This window comes from Centropristis striata, chromosome 7 (assembly GCF_030273125.1).
Source record: "Centropristis striata isolate RG_2023a ecotype Rhode Island chromosome 7, C.striata_1.0, whole genome shotgun sequence".
NCBI lineage: Eukaryota > Metazoa > Chordata > Actinopteri > Perciformes > Serranidae > Centropristis > Centropristis striata.
In genome coordinates, this window is record NC_081523.1 from 11,421,279 (window position 1) to 11,438,601 (window position 17,323).

General features: G+C 37.7%; 1 protein-coding gene across 1 annotated transcript; it reads right to left on the reverse strand.

Annotated features, from left to right (window-relative positions):
* Nucleotides 1-6: 6 nt before the first annotated feature.
* Nucleotides 7-5,401, reverse strand: cfap73 (cilia and flagella associated protein 73). Its single transcript, XM_059336692.1, is given in 7 exon segments — nt 7-1,364; nt 1,449-1,607; nt 1,700-1,921; nt 2,828-2,981; nt 3,623-3,720; nt 5,161-5,284; nt 5,385-5,401. Coding segments are annotated over 7 exon segments (897 nt in total). The 3' UTR covers nt 7-1,241.
* Nucleotides 5,402-17,323: the final 11,922 nt, after the last annotated feature.

Sequence of the window (17,323 nt, forward strand, 5' to 3'; positions counted from 1 at the left end):
TACAGTTGCTAAATGTCTGAAATGACAGAAAATAAACACAAATATCAAAAGCTGTACATTCTTGATCCCCAACCAGTTCAGTTGACTTCCATAATCGCATATAGTTGCCATATGTCAACACATTTTTACCAATTTACAAAAAACATACGACATCTCAACTCATTTTAATAATCAGAATTTAGTGAGACCTCAGATCATGACCTGAGGACTTCTACAAATAAGATTTCCTGATAATGTATGCGATCAATCAGATATGATCTATTAAAACTCATTACACCAGGGAGTTTCATTGTTTACTAGTTGCGGTTTTCTTTAACGGCCACGAGGTGGCAGTACAGGACCTCGTGTTTTGAATGATCAATGTTCTACATTTCATTCACTTGTGATGTAGACAAGAGGAGGTGAGGATTAAACCACCAACAGTAAAAGTTATCTGATATTGCTGCTAGATATGTATTTATCAGATGTGGAAGAAGCACCAAAATATTTACCTGACCAGAAATGCCTTAATCCTAAAAATACTAAATTACAAATTACAGTACTGGATTCAAAATGTTACTTATAAAAAGTAGATAAGTATTATCAGCAAGATGTACTTAAAATATGAGAAGTAAAAGTACTCATTATACAGATCAGTTTCTTCCACAGTGTTATATTGTTATAGAACATTATATTATTCTGTTTTTATCACTAAAAATATATCTTAGAGCATTTTAATGTGTTTTGTATTATATTTTTTGTTTGTGGACCCCAGGAAGACTAACTGCTACCTACTACTATAATTAGTAGTAGAGCTCTACATCATATCATATAGTATACAGTACAAACATATTGTTTGTTTTTTATCTAAAGTGTAAGCAATACTTGAGTAAATGTACTTAGTTACATTCCACCACTGGTTAAATGAGTCATCCTCAAATATAGTTCCTACTGTCAGAACTATTTCAGAGCTTAAAATGAGTCAAGCTCAAATAATCAAGCCATGCTAATTACAATGACGTAATAAGTTTTTTGAGAAATATTGGCCGGCTCTTAGCATACTTCCCAGCATGCAGTATAAACATGTCTCTAGTTTTACTACTGTAAGTGGCAAAGCAGGAGGATTAATCAGTTGTTGTTTGACCTCAGTGTCAGTTTATTGAGGGTTACTGTCTTCAAGTTCATGGTTCATTTAAATTGCAGAGTTTATTCAATACTTGTTCAGTTTTAAAGCAGCAGGGAAAGGTATGTTTAAGGCATTTCTAACTATGTTTTTTTTCACTGTGAATTACAACACGCTTGTCTTTTTTCTGTCCATCAAGTCTCTGTGAGCGAGTTTGATGTTTATTCAACATGTCCTGATGGTCCTGGATGAACATCTTGAGCTAAGAAGGAGACAGAAGGAAACTGTAAGTTTTCTGTTGCTCTGCCCATTTGTCACGTCTCTGCTCTGTTAGGGTGCACACCACCTGGTCCAGCTGTTTCTCCGTGTCGTTTATATCCACAGTTTCCTCGTCTTTTACCTTGTCATCTATCATTTCAAAGAGGTTGAGAGTGGCTATCTTGATCTGTCCCAGTCGGAGTGTCTTCTTTGCTGCCGTTTCCTGAATGTGGTTCCACTTTCTCTCCTGTGTGAAGACAGGGTTAAGTTAAGTTAAGTTTAGCACAGAAGATTTTGATAGTATTTGGCTCTGATGACGGACTCTTTTGTGTCTGATACCCATGTGGGAGCTTCGGAGTGTGTCTCCTCCAGCTCGGTCTAGAGCTTGGACAGCTGGTTGTTCTTGTGCAGCCGCAGGAAGTGATGCTTGTCTTCCAGTGTCAGCAGTGCTTTTCTCTCCTGGTCGACCTGCTCCAGCGCCTCACTCTCCCTCCGATAGAGTTGGTCTCGAAAGTGGAGAAGATTCTCACAATGAGCCATGAGTGCCTCTATATCATCAAACTGTAAGACACACATGAAAGGTGCAGCTACGATATTAACCTTCATTATCTTCTCAAAACATGACCATGACCACTGCTGCAAACATCATACAAATTAATGCACTTTTGTGAAATAAAACATGAACCAGTTGGAAGAAAAAGATAGAAGTGTTATTTCACTGTTTATGCCATCATTAAAAGAGACACGATGAGTCAAGATTTAGGAAGGCTTACCACCACGACTAAACAATTTCCAGGGGTCAAAAATTAACTTTTGCTTTATACTGGAGAGGCTATGTGAAGAAACCTGGTGGGATGTTTATGCCTTTTGAGCAGCAGAACAATGAGTTATCTATAATAGTTTAGGAACTATTGGAGATGGCAGGTTAGGTGGCCATTGACAGACTGTTTAGTAAATATCCTACTAGATTTACAGCATCAGTTAAAAGTTATCTTCATTTTTACTATTTTGAAAATTGTAGATAAATACTGAAGAAATCAAAACTATGATGAAACACATTTGGGGAGCTTTGCACACTTTCGGAATTGTTTTCAGTTACGTCTTGTCAAGAGTTAAATCATGGAATTTATTGCCTTTTGACTTTGTTTGAGACCTTCAAAGCAAAAGTTGTCTACGTTAAAGAATCTAAAATATAAAACCTATTTTTTATTACATAATTCCAGATGTGTTCTTTCATATTTTTGATGTATTCAGTATTAATCTACAAAGGTAAAATAGAACCTGCCAACTCCAATAGTTTCTAAATAGGTTGTATGTGCTCCTTCATAGTTTTGATGTATTTAATATTAATCTACAATGTAGAAAATATAAGAAAAAATAAAGGAAAACCATTGATTGAGAAGGTGTGGCCAAACTTTTGACTGCTACTGTAGTTTCTCTGCCATGTGTAAAAAATCCTTGCAGTACCTTCGTCATTTTGACCACTTGTTCCAGGAATTTCTTAGACATAGCGAGTCTGTCCACCTGACTCTTCAGCTACTCATTTGTCTCCCTCAGTGTGGCACACTCCACCTTTAACCTCTCCAGATCCTCCTGCACCCGAATCTCCTCTTTCCTCTCCCTTCATCTGCAGCCTGAGTCTACAGGGAGGGACACAGAGGGGTTTAGTTTGTCTGTTGTCGTTCAGTTCCAGTCATGAAATTGAAAATTTGACATTAAGTGGCTATATATAGAGATACAATTTCTTATTTTGAAGTGTTGAGTATCAGGGGATAGGCCTAGATAAGTATTTTATACTTCAGCCTACTCCCTTTTTTTTAACCAAAATGATATAGGGAAATGCATATTGAATATTAAGTTAACTGGTTCTTATTTCTATCTTATTACTTAGACGGGGCAGATGCATGTATATGTATAGGGTTATATATACTGTATGTGTGTAAATGTTTATATGTTTATGTACATCTGGTTAATGGTGCCTATGTGAGTATGTGTATGAATATGTGTATGCATCTAGCCTACGCTGTTGTAGTTTATGTTGTTTTTTTGTTTTTTCGGTTCGAAAAGAAGAATTAATAAAAAATAAAATAAATAATATAAAAATAAATAAATATATATATATATATATATATATATATATATATATATATATATATATATATATATATATATATATATATATATATATATATATATATATATATATAAAACACATCCAGTGTGATACAGAAGCAATGTGAGTGAAGTGGTCCTTTGCTGTACTGTACCTTCAGCAACATATCACGACTGAAGAACAACTCCTTTGCTTTCTTTATCTCTTCCTCCAACTCATCTGCACACTGCTGTAAGTTCTCCAATTTCTACATAAAAACACACACAGCAGGAAAAAATGACTCAGAGCAGAGCGACCTCCAGGAGTAGATAATAAAGTTCTATATGATGTTAATATGCCCATAATCCTACTATGCTATTCCCTAAAGATATTCAATATGAGTAAATCTTCTCCCGTCTGCCTTATATTAGTTCAGAGTACTGAAGACCACATTTACTGCAATATTCGGTTGATTGCAACTACAGCAAACCAGATTATTATGGGGTGGATTCAAATATTACAGATTTGTCAGCTAAATATTCATTCTGCACACTCTGCTTAAAAGAAAAACAGGTTTCAATATATCAAGGAAATTTGGATTTAGCTAAAGAAAATCATTATTTCTCCATAAAATGGCATACTCCTAATCCAGTTGTTCATAATATGGGGTTTAAATAGCAAAGTCATATTGCTATAACATATGTGTCCAACATTTTTTTTAATGTAAACATTTGTTCAGCTAACTGATAAAATAATTTTTCCTGCAATCATTTGTTATAATGCTTAAGCATTTCCTGTTATTTATTAAATTATGGCTTCTCCTCTAGAACCCATTAAAGCCTTTGTCCCATCTTCATGTTTTATGCAAATAAATTACTGTCACACAGTAGCATAACCTTTTGCATGATTTATTTAGAAACAAATGAAGGCTATATTGTTGTGTGAATGTTTGATCAGATATCTTGTCTATTTTCAAAAGAACTATAACAGATTTTTAAAGGAAAAGAAATATTTAGCAATAATTTCGTTATTGCCTTTTTTCATTAAATAAAATATATTGTTGAGAAAGGTACTAAATACCTTTCTGAAAGTGTGCATTTTATTATCATACAATGATAATGTTGTCGACAGGGTGGACATATTTTAAAGTTTGTCTGCCTTAAGTTAATACTTTAATAATTAATAAGAATATTAATAATTGTTGAGACCTTAATATTTCTTGTTAATATTATTTGGTTGTATTTATTGTTATTTTATTGATACTTCTTTCTATTTTTGCTGTTATACTGAAAATGTCTCCATTTTGGTACTTATAAAGGAATATTTAATTTAATCTAATCTAATCTAATCTGATCTAATCTAATCTAATCTAATTTGGGCAGGAGTTTGACCAACATGCATTTCTAACAGCCTGATTTAAGGCAGTGAATATGGAGTTAAATATAGCATCTGTGATTTAATAGACATTTACTTTTCATTTGTTTGCATATCATATTCTTTATACTTGTAGCATCCCTGCAAAATGTATATGTTTTATAGTGGAAAACGAATCATTGTAAATTTAGAATAAACAATAAGTACCCTAAATAAAACAATAATAATAAAGCAGGATAAAGAAGAAAGAAAAGGGAGAGAGGGAGTGAGAGAGACAGAGAGAGAGAGAGAGAGAGAGAGAGAGAGAGAGAGATCTGCAGTGATTTTGACGCACCTGTTTGCGCTCCTTGAGCTTTTCGTCCAGCAAATCTGCTTCTCTGCGTTTCTGCTGCAGATCCAAGAGGGCAAAGCTCGTGTCATGTCCTGTCTGCAGCGGGCTGGTCCCCGCAGGCAGCCTCCTGCTCACACACAGGACAAAGTTATTGACATTGACCGCTCGGATTGATTCTGGCTGCGCTTCGCACGTTGCAGCGGGAGAAACACCGTTCATGAACTCACTGTGAGGACCGATTCATCTCTCCCTGTTGTCTCTGAAGGCTCTCACTAACGAAATCTCCGAGTTTCCGACTCTTATCCTGCTGATATCTTCCAAGTTTCACTCTTCCTCCCGCAGTCGGCTTTTTTCTCCACCTCTATGGTTTCTATGGCAACACAAAACTCAAAACGTCTAAAGGAACGGAAGCAGAGAAAAACAACTTTTGAAACTATTTTTATTTTTACTTGTTTTACATTTGAATCAAACTTTTGTCACTGAAAGAGTAGGTGATTAATACGCTCAAAAAATGAATTAATTGTGTTTTAATTAACCTATAATCAGCCAAGTAACTAAGCACATTTACTCAAGTGCTGTGCTGAACTGTACTGTAGTGAATTCGGGTAATGTGGGACACTTTTTGCAATTTTAACTTTGTTATATTTTTCTAAATTTAAAAATATTTTATGTAATTTCAGTCACATGACACCCATGGTAGACCAATAGTAAAGGTTTTGATGACTATATTTACTTTAAGCAGTGTCCCACATTACCAAGTGTCCCACATTCCCGAATCCACCCCTACAGTTTTGAGGTATGTGTACTTTACTTGAGTATTTCCATTTTATCTAACATTATACTTCCACTCCACTACAATTTAAGGCAATTAGACTTTACACAACTCCACTACATTAAGCTGCCAGCCTTTAGTTACTTTTCAGCTCATTTAACATTTAAAAACATGATTAATTTGAAGTGATCAGACTTTTTAAAATTAAAATCCTGCTGCTTACATAAATGCATCAATAAAAATAATCTAATATGTTTAGAATATATAAAATATATCAGTGGGGTCATTCTGCATAACAAGTACTTTGATGCTGATACCTTTGTACTTTTACTTTAGTAACTTTTGACATCAGGACGTTTACTTGTAATTGAGTAATTTCACACTTAAGTTAGGGAAACTTTTTCCACCTTTGCATTCAGGCATGTAGACAGGGTCAAGGTCATCTGCTTAGACTTAAACTTTATTATCCCCAAAGTAAAATAATTTCCACAGCACTGTACACATCCTACACGTACAATATTCTTAACATCTTAATAATACAACATACGTATACCACTGAAAACACTCAACAAGCCCTTTATTTAAGGTGGCCATGGCAGCTGGGTTTAGGCTTTTTAGAGAGCAGGCCCTTCTGCACCTCTGAGCTCTGCACCTGTGCCCAAAGGGGCAGTAGTGTTAGATGGTGGTTGTTGAGTGGGTGTGTGATGTCTTGTCGTATTGTGGTTGCAATGCATATGATGGCCTTACTGTTTTGTTGTTTTGTTAAGGTTGGGTGTGAGGAGAGCAATTATTCTGGCAGTGGTATTGGTTATGCATGTGAGTTTGACCATGTTAGTAACAAAAAGCATATTAAAGAAGCAGGATGAACAGTGAAGTTCAAAGCGAGCGTCAGAATGGGGAAGAAAGGTGACTGACCTTTGAACGTGGCATGTCAAAATGCCTTGTTGTTGCCAGAGGTCAGAGGAGAATGGCCAGATTGGTTCAAAATGGTAGAAATGCCCAAAGTAAGAAAGAAAGTAACCCAAAAACCCTAGTTACAACCAAGCTATACAGAACCATATCTGACATGTCCAACCTTGGAGTAGATGGACTACAGCAGCAGAAGACCATGCCCATGAGTGTAAATAACTCTTGAATAACGGAGATAACAAAACATAAAAAAAGACATGCATCTCAACTTGGACTTTAACACTATGTGAGTCCTAACTTCACTTGGACTTGAGTCTTTTGACTGGAAAATAATTGATATCTTTCCTCAAGCCATGTTATGGAAGTGCAAAGTCAACTCTGACCAGCGAATATCACCTTGGTTATTCGCCTGCACTGGCAGATGTGTGACCATGGCCTTACTTTTTTGTTGAAATGGCATTTGATTTTGTTGAAGTTCATTCGAAGTTAAGGACTTGACTCTGCACTGCAAAAAAGCCAACTTGTATTTTCTAGCCTAAAACAGTGATTTAATTTGGTAAAACTTGGAAATATAAATTACTGACATTTAGGGCAATAATGTAAGTTAGCACAACAAAGGAAGCAAGTTGTATGCTCAAAAACAAGTTTGTGAGTTGTTGTTACTTATATCTTTAAGTTGGGGTTCACAACAATGGACAATAGTTCTGCTAACTCTTATTTCTTTGTTGTGAAATTCGGTCATTAGCGAAAGCTAACGGCTAACTGATGCTTGTTACAGCTACAAGAGTAGCCATTAGCGTATCAATGCTAACTCAAAATTGTGGTCACAACATTAGCTGACATTCATAGCGGCGTTACAATCGTGCCAGAGAAATTCAGAGTTGAGCAAACTCAAAAACAAAACTTAAAATATTTAGTTTAATTGTCCAACTTTAAATTTTATCGAAGTTTGTTGCCTTGAAATTTTGAGTTCACCCAACTTTTCTTTTTTTGCAGTGTGGACTCGCCTGTCTTTATTTGAGAGTCGAGTGTAAAGACCCGAGACTAACCCGGGACTTACAAAACAATGACTTGGTCCAACCTCTATCAATTAATCAATTAGTATAGAACTAGCCAACTTTTTTGATAATAAATGAATTAAGCCAAACATCTGATGGGTTCTAACTTTTGTTAGTTTAGGGTTTACAATGCAGGATTTTTCTAAAAAAGAAGTATTTATAGACTCATACAATACATACAATCCCCCTCAAAAATCGATTTTGACCCAAATATGACCCTGTCCTCTTTGGGGTGTTTTAAACATGGTTAGCTTGCAAAAAGTCAAAACACAAAACTACTACCAGAAACATGTCTGTTGTAACATAATCTGTCCATTTAAACCACCTATATGATTGAAAAACACTGATATATGTGTTGAGCATGAACCTCACTGATGTGACCCCTGACACACAAGTTTCAGACATTTGATTGACAGGTGTTACCACGGGAAGATGTGTGATTTTTTCACTTTAAGCACAAAAATCACACTTAATATCACACCTTTCTGCTGCTGATGCTTTGAATGACGATGGACAGGACACGCGAGCACGTGCTACCCAGCTCCTTAGCACACACTGGACTGACAGACACATGATGACACTTTGCTGTAAACATGTCAGACACAAGATCTGTCGTGTGAAATTATTAAGGCTACTTCAGATCGAAAATGTAGGCCTAATTTATGCAGGGATTTATTGCAGTTTTAAGTTGTTTTGTACTGAAACTTGTTTAGAAATGTATTTTTAAAAATCCTGTCAGTAACAAACTCATGATATGCAGCAAAACTCTCTTTTTTTGGTTTTTGTTTTAAATAAAGTTTTTAAGGTGGGAGGCAGGGATAACATACAATACATTTATATAACCAGGGACAATTGCACATTGTGGCATGCATTGTAAACCAATCAAAACCTGCATTTTTTCAAAGATAGCAAAATGTCTGACAGGAAAATCTTAAAAATTTATAAGATGATGCAAAAGACATGTAAAATATTTCCATTTGGAGTCTTTGGTTTGAATATATTTCACTCTCATGAAGCTTCAGCAATGCAGAATATATCTCATAAACTGTTTGGAATAACGTGATTTTAACAAACTTAAAGCTTTTCAAGAAAGAAATACGACGAAAGCTTAAGTGCCACCTACTTCCTAAAGGCTCTAGAAATGTATTTTCTTCAGCTTTTTATCATGTGTGACGGGGTTAGTCATTGACTCTCTATTTTCTGCCAAAGTTGAGGTTTCACATGAGAGATTTCTACATTTATTTAGTTGTGAATATATATAATATTATATACAGAAAGTTTTCTTCATAGTCTTCATAACCCCAGCTGGGAAAATGTGTGTCCTTGCAACACTTAAATAATTACTTTTCATGATGATCTGATGTATTGTGGCAGAAATCTACGCTTATGGTCATAATCTTTGACTCATTTAAGATGCATTGTAGATGGATCACTGAACGGGACTACCAAACACAGGCCCAGGGGCCCAAAGTGTCAGTGCCCCCAAAGTGCCCCCATGCAAAATGCAACTGGATGAGAGATGTACCAACCGCAGATAAATAATAATTGACTACAAAGAGACAAAAAAAATCTGTTCACACTGCACTGCTGCACTCTGTTCCCACCTCCAGAACAAGGAACAGCTTTTACCCTTCAGCCATACGGAAGCTGAACTCAACCCCTTTCTTTTATGAAAGACAGCAACTCTCTCTGTATGTGAATATGCAATGACTACCAAATTACCAAACAATTCATAAAATAGCTTCGGACACAAAACACACAAAAACACCTTCACACAAAATTTCCACAAAAGCAGAAAAAGATGCATAATGACTACAAAGAGATGGAAAACAGCAACAAAAAGGAGCCAAAACCCCTACAAAGTCTGTGTCTGACTCCTCTGTAGGAGAGGTGGTGTGTGTCTTTGCCTAGGGACTCATTGTCTCATAGTCTACCCATGGTCATACAGTCTATAAATGTGGCCAAAGGCATACAGTTATTGAAATTTGGTCTTGACAGGTGAGGTTCAAAGTATATTCCTGAGATTAGAAAAAGCAGCTAATGGTGAGTGTTTCCCTGGTCAGGAACAGACGTTGAACCTCAGCTAAATATCTACAGTTCCACTTGCTGATCGAAATCAGCCACTAACAGCCACTAAAATAGACTTTGTACTGTGATTGTTTAGTGAATTTTTTTTCGCCTACAGTAATATTCATGATAAAAAATTACAAAATATGATGAATATCACCAGGACATTCATGGTTTAGTACACGCCTAAAATATCTACAAAGACTTGTTACTGCATTTACAGTAGGTAGGAGTCATATAGGATTGAGTTAATGGTAATTTGACATAACATGTTCATACTGGGAGCACAGTGCACATGGTGACAGAGGAAGGTGGCATCAGCGCACTTAATGGAAATGCTGTGTGCTGTTATTTTTGCATAATAATCTCCAGGTGTGGTGAAAAGGACGATGCTGACAGTGAAAGCAGCAAAACTAGAAAAATGCATCTGAGGTAAATGTGTGTCACCCACACGCACGCACACGCACATGCACATGCACACACACACACACACACACACACACACACACACAGAAAAGGCATGACCGAAAGGCAGTGAAGGGGAAAAACAACAACACAGATAGCTGCAGGCAGAGATGCTGCTGTACCCATTTTTGATGAATGGCTTGCTCTGCATGCGCACACACACATACACACACACACACACACACACACACACACACACACACACTCTCTGTACTTTATTAATACTAATGCAATGATGCTATTATAATAAAAGCATGCTGTGTCAGGTGATGGGCACAGTGTGAGGCTGAGGAGATGGAGACACAACACCCATGTAAACACCAGAAGACCTTTTAACAGCTGAGGAGGACGAGGAGAAGATGAATAGGTCAGAATTCATAATGGCACAAAGACAATAAAGAGAACTGGTAGTACTGTTCATTTTAATAAACCCTAATGTTAGCCATTTCCTCCTAAATGTACTCTGAAGTTTCCATATATTGTTTTAGTGCATCACAACAGCTAAATGAATCTCTCTTAAGTGATATATTCAATTCAAATATCCAAATCCAATGTGCTTTTAAAAAAAAAATCAATGTTCCATTACATCAAATGGAAAATAATGCTGAATTCTGTATCATTTATACACATTTGTCTGTGCTTTGGTGTTCATATTTGAGGTATTTTGAGACCACTGGATGTTGGGTAATATCTAAATAAAAGTTTTGTGGATTTGGTCGCTGCCTGTAATCAGCTCCTCTCTTTCTCCTGTAGAGCAGTGATACTCAACTTATGGCCAGTGGAACCCAAAAAGGTGTTAGGTGGCCCACAGACCATTTCCTTAGTCACAATTAAATAAATTAATAAAGAATAAATATTAGGTTGAATATGAATGTTGTCTGAGGTGATGCAACCTATTTACATTGCAAAACCTGATGATTGATGTGACGATGCTTTTTTATACGCTTTAAAGACACTTTGGTTTAGGTTAGGCTAAAGAAAACAAACGGACGTCCAGACGAAGCTTCCAACAACAGGATGCAAACATCAGTCTCCAAGTTTAAAGTCCTGGGTTGGCTGAAAATAGGGTACTAGAATCAATAGAAAAAGCATCAAAATCGAGTGTGTTTATATTTCTTTTTAAAAAGAAGAAAAAAAGAGGAGGATCCCCTGAAACAGGTCCAGGCTAAATATGCTTTTAATTCTGTCCCTGATGGGAGCAGTTTATGTTTATGGTTTATGTTTCTGAATCATTCCAGCATTTGAGTAATCGCATGATGTAAGAGGTTTCAGCTATGTCTAATGTCTAAAGTTTAAAATCCTCCAAATGTAACCAAAGTATTTACAACTAATATGCAGCTATAAAATATCTTATTAATCTGTCATTTGAGGCCTATGAAGTTTATGTTTCTTTTTTTTTCTCCTTGTTTTTTTCTGCTCTTGCTTTCCTTGTCAAGCCTCTATTTTTAATACCTAAAATACAAAAATAAATATGATTGACTACTAAAACCTAGAACCAGTAAAAGCCTTGACTTTCACTGTAGTTTGCACACACACACACACACACACACACACACACACACACACTTGAGTGGACAGGTAACAAACATTTAGACATCCATAATTAAAGGTCAACAGTGTGGTGCAAACAGATATTGAGAGGAAGTCTGTGTTTATGCTAATGGCTTGTCAGACAGAGAGGCCAGCGACTCTCTGACACCATCTATTAATAATGAGACAATATCGCAGAAATGCACTGAGTGTGAACCAAACAATGCTGCTGCTGGCAAACAGCGGCATGTGACAGCCAGCTGAGTGAGTGCTCTGAAATCAGGCTGCGTGTGCATGCAGTGTTTGGATGGAGAGGGGTGTATGAATGGATTTGTTTGTTTATTGATGTTTGTGTTTTGTGTTTGTCTCACAGCAGTGGTCTTGTCTGGCCTGTTTGCAAACATGCTTGTACACAAGTGCCGACAAGCCTGCAGGGAAGCGCTGGCAGCAGAGAGAGAGGGAAGCCTGCTCGGGGATGCTGAGGCACATGGGACCTCTAAAAAACCCAAATAAAAACATAGTATTTATCATTTCTGAATAAAACAACATGTTCAATATATGTTTTATATATATATATATATATATATATATATAGAGAGAGAGAGAGAGAGAGAGAGAGAGAGAGAGAATAGTTAGAGAAGAATAGTTTTGAAATATATATATATATATATATATATATATATATATGTATATATATTTCAAAATTATTCTTCCTTAATATTTTTAGGTGGGACGTTTGGTAAACTGTAACATAAACATTAGCATGTTAGCATTGCGTATGTCAGCATGTTAGCATGCTGATGTTAGCGTTAAATTAAGTATAGCTTGAGACAATTATTTTGTGAATTTGGGCAATTTTGGTGGTACTTGGTACTAGCCTGGGTATACCCATACTGCCTTGCGCGCTTGATTTCATTTCGCATCTGCAAACAGTCTTGCAACGATGGCCGTTTCTTAGCCCTGTTTTAGGGATCCAATCACAGAACGGGGAGGGACGGCAAGACGATGACGAGTACTACTCGACAAACGGAAGCTTGTAGTTTTGTATGTTTCTTACAGATCCAATATGGCTGCAGCAGACGCGAAACTCTCTTTGGATCTTGCTGTAGATGGTGTTCTACATAGCTTAGAGCCAAAGTTTATTTTAAAAGAAGAACAATGCTTGACTTTACACTCCTGTTTCACCACGAAAAAGGATGTTTTAGCCTTGCTTCTGACAGGATTTGGCAAAAGCCTAATCTACCAATTAGCCCCGCTACTGCTCATTGCTGTAACGCCGTTGATCTCGCTACGAGCCGGGGGACAGCGGAGCCGTCGAGAGACCCGCAGCAGCTCGTCATCAGGGGGAAATAAGGCGTAAAAATAAATAATCTTGCAGAAAATGAGAACTGGAGAAGCAAAGCAGCAAGCAACACTTACAGACACACACACACACACACACACACACCATCACTGCCGGTAGACTGTGAGCAGCCAGAGTCAGAACATGTTGCAGAAAAACGTTGCAGAAGCAGAATTGAGCATTTTAGTCTCAAAGTAGAGATGGGTTAGTCTGGCTATGTAAACATCAGTGATGCTTCCTCAAATTTCTGTCGCTCTACATACGTCATCTGGTATAACTGATACGATTGGCTAAGAGCTACCTACAGACATTTATGATAGACATTCGTAGCGCCCAATAAACAGCTCTGGAGGATCGTAAACCACGCCCCCTCTACGGAGAAATGAATAGCTCGTTGCCAGATTAGATCTCATTTGAGATTAGTCTGGCGTTAGCCAGGCTAACTTGGTACTTCATTTTGGCTGATTCTAGTATTTCTGGGCTCTCTATTTAAGTTTGACTACTTATCTTTAATAACTGGTTTCTTTGGTCACTTAGGGTCAGTGGAAACTAAGTGTGAACACAACTGTACTATTATATGTAGCAATATGCTACAACACAGTCTTTTTTGGGGGCAAACTACACAAACTTTTTAACATAGGACCCACTATTGTATCGTGAGGGTGTTTTTTGGATGTACTATAATATGGTGTGTTCTTTTTTTTTTTCTTTTTTTTTTACATTTTTGGATATACTATACTATACTATACTATATATGTATCAACATACCGTACTATGGCGTTTTTCAACATTCCTGGCCAATATGATGACCTTTCTTTGGCATTTTTTGACAAACTTTTGTATGGTGCTTTTTTGACATCTTTGAACATATTGACTATTATATGAATCAACATACTACTATAATACACTATAATCTTTTTTTTATTTTTACATTTTTTCGACATACTATAGCATGGTGGGGTTACTTGGTTGTGTAGTGGTTAGCTGTATCGCTTCACAACAAGAGGGTTACTGGTTCAATCCCAGCTTGTGGCTCAGCCTCTTCTGTGTGAGCTTTGCATCTTCTCTCCATGTCAGCAGGGAGTCCCACCACAGTCCAAAGCTTAGATTACATAATATGGTGTGTTTTTGCCATACTATATTATTAAATGTATGTATCAACATTATACTATCATGGGGTTTTTTCTGCATTTTTGGGCACACTACACTATGACCTTTTGCCTGTTTAAAAATGTATGTATGTATTTATTTTTGTATATACAAAAATGGGAGAAAAACCCCCCCCATATTATAGTATGTTGAGAAATGTCAAAAAAGGTCATCATGTAGTGTGCCCAAAAATCAAAATATCATAGCATGTTAGGGGGAGGGTGGTGCATTGCAAGAATTTGGACTCATGACTTGGGTAATTTTTTAAATCCTGGCTACGGTCCCAGGCACATGCACAATAATGACCTGACAATGTTCTTTTATTCAAAAGTGGGAGACTGTGGAGCCACAACCGGTCTGTACAGTGAGCAAACAAAAAGAGCGGCAAAGTGAAGTCCTGCTGGTAGTGATATCATTATGTGTGTGCTGTCTGGACAAGGGGACCAGAGTGAGGTCAAGGGGTATGGGGTGTAATTGCTCGACTGAATAGGTTTGTGTGTGTCAGTATGTGTATGTGTGTGTGTGTATGCTGGTTGTGTGCCTTTGTCTCAGAGACTGTTTTTGTGTATCTATATTTGTGTGTGTGTGTGTGTGTGTGTGTGTGTGTGTGTGTGTGTGTGTGTGTGTGTGTGTGTGTGTGTGTGTGTGTGTGTGTGCAGGATTAGCGTGCCTCTCCAGTCCTCTGGCTGTAATCAGACGGGACATTGGCTCCATGACGTCCCACAACCCCCACCCCCACCCACTGCGGGAGCGCCTCTATCCCTTTCACCCTGTCATGTGTGTTTGGCTGCCGGTCTTGGGACCTTGGCGGTATGCTAGGAGTTAAAACAATTATTCCTGCTCACATCACAGTGTCCTTCGTAAAAGAAAGTGTTGCTTCCACTGCAGAAAGTGACAGGAAACTCAGAGACAACGATCTTTGTTCGGACCTGATCGTGGGACGTGATCACCTCATAACCAACAAGATATCCTGCATCTGATTTTTCATGATGTTTGCATTTCTTTCATGGGGAGCGTCTACTTATCGGAGAGAAGGATGAATTGTTGACCTCATGTAAAAGCAAGAGTTGAGGAGTAGAGGAGGGATAAAGCAGCTCCATCAGGGTGGTCAGATAAACAACCATCACTGATCAGGTTAGTCTGAGCCCTCTGACCCTGGACTGGCCTGTCTGCTGTTAGTTTGACCCTTAGCCTCTCCCTTTGTCTTTGAGACGCAACACGCAGGACAACCCAAGCCCACACACTCCACCCACCCCCATACATGCACACTCCTACTTGGCCTCTTATCCGTGACAGCCCTTATGCTCATATTAAGATCTACTTCAGTGATTTCAGGGCTGTTTCAGCCATAAACTCTCATTTAGGAGGAAATTAGCTTTGGTTCTCAGTCTTCTTTCTATACTGTGCTTAACAGCATTAGACCCCATTCTTGTGGCTTTTAAATAACAACAAGGATGGATAGTATCATTCAAATAAACCTCATGCACCACATGTAATGGCCAAGCATTCATTGTTTTACATTATTGCACTGCCATTGTGCTCTCCTCTGCTTACTGAGTCTAATTACAGAAACCTATGGCTTAGTATATTAACATACGCTGAAAAAAGACTGGTTGGATACATTCAGCAGCCAGTGTTGGGCTTGTGACTAAAATAATAATAATTTATCACTTAAATTCATTACTTTACTTATTACTCTCTGCTAAGAGTCATTTGTTAAAGTGCTCGTTATGTTACTTGGGTATCTTTAAAATTCACTCCAGCCACAAGCTTCATAGTCGCTTGAAGCCTGCTGCCCACGATTAATATGTAGTTTTGGTTGTTTAGTCATTGTCAACCTGCCTTACGCAACTCATCAGAACATTTGTCATGGCCTTCAGCGCCCACCATTTTCATTTTAGATGTTCTGAGCAATGAAGGTAATACTAATAGCATGAAGGTCTGTTTAGAGAGGCTGGCAGGTTGTTATTTGGAGTGAACCTGCATAACCACGTTCAGTAACTGTTAAGTAGTTGTTTTTAAACTTAACCCTGATTTTCCCCCTAACCTAAATCAAGTGCTTTAATTGCATAAAGTTAACCATTTCCTGTGATCATGAAAGTTTATTTTGACAAGCAACTACAACTACAACTACAACTACTACTTTTAACCGAGACTTGAAGGGGAACAAAAAAGGAACAAAGAGGTGGAGCGTGGGTGAGCTGGGGCAGGCTGAATATAGTGGCGACAGTGAGACTTCCACCTGTCACTCAAAGTGGCCATGCCCTTAATTATGCTTAACTTTAAGCCTTTGAAGAAATTAGCTATAGAGACAAAACTTTTTTGCATGTTTATTTCTGCTTTAAAGTTAGTCATTTTAACATGGGGGTCTATGAGTACTGACTCGCTATTGAAGACAGCCTCAACTGGGCAGTCAAGGAACTGCAGTTTTTGGCACTTCCACATTGGCTTAATTCCTCAGCCTTGGAGGTTGCCCCTTGGTCAGGGGGGACTGAGCTGTTGCTCTTTACTGCCACAGAGACGGAGTACCATCAGACCCATGGAGACAAACCGTAATCAACTTTACCAATTACACTCCATCTCAGACCACTTATTCCACATAAAATGGCATCACTAATGCTGGACATCACACAAATGCCTCTCAGTGTCCTGCAAGAGACTCCAGATACACATTTATAGATTCAAACCAATAGTTCAGACTGTAATGAAATAAGCTTCAAATAAGTCTTTGATGCCTTTTAAAAAGCTTCCTTTACAAGAGGAATTGCTCTGCTTACGTAGGGACACAGCATACAGCAGAAACGTAAGCCCTCTGCAGCAACCATCCCAGTTTAGTCTTATACAAAAATTTAGGTCTGCAGGCCAAATGTGTGA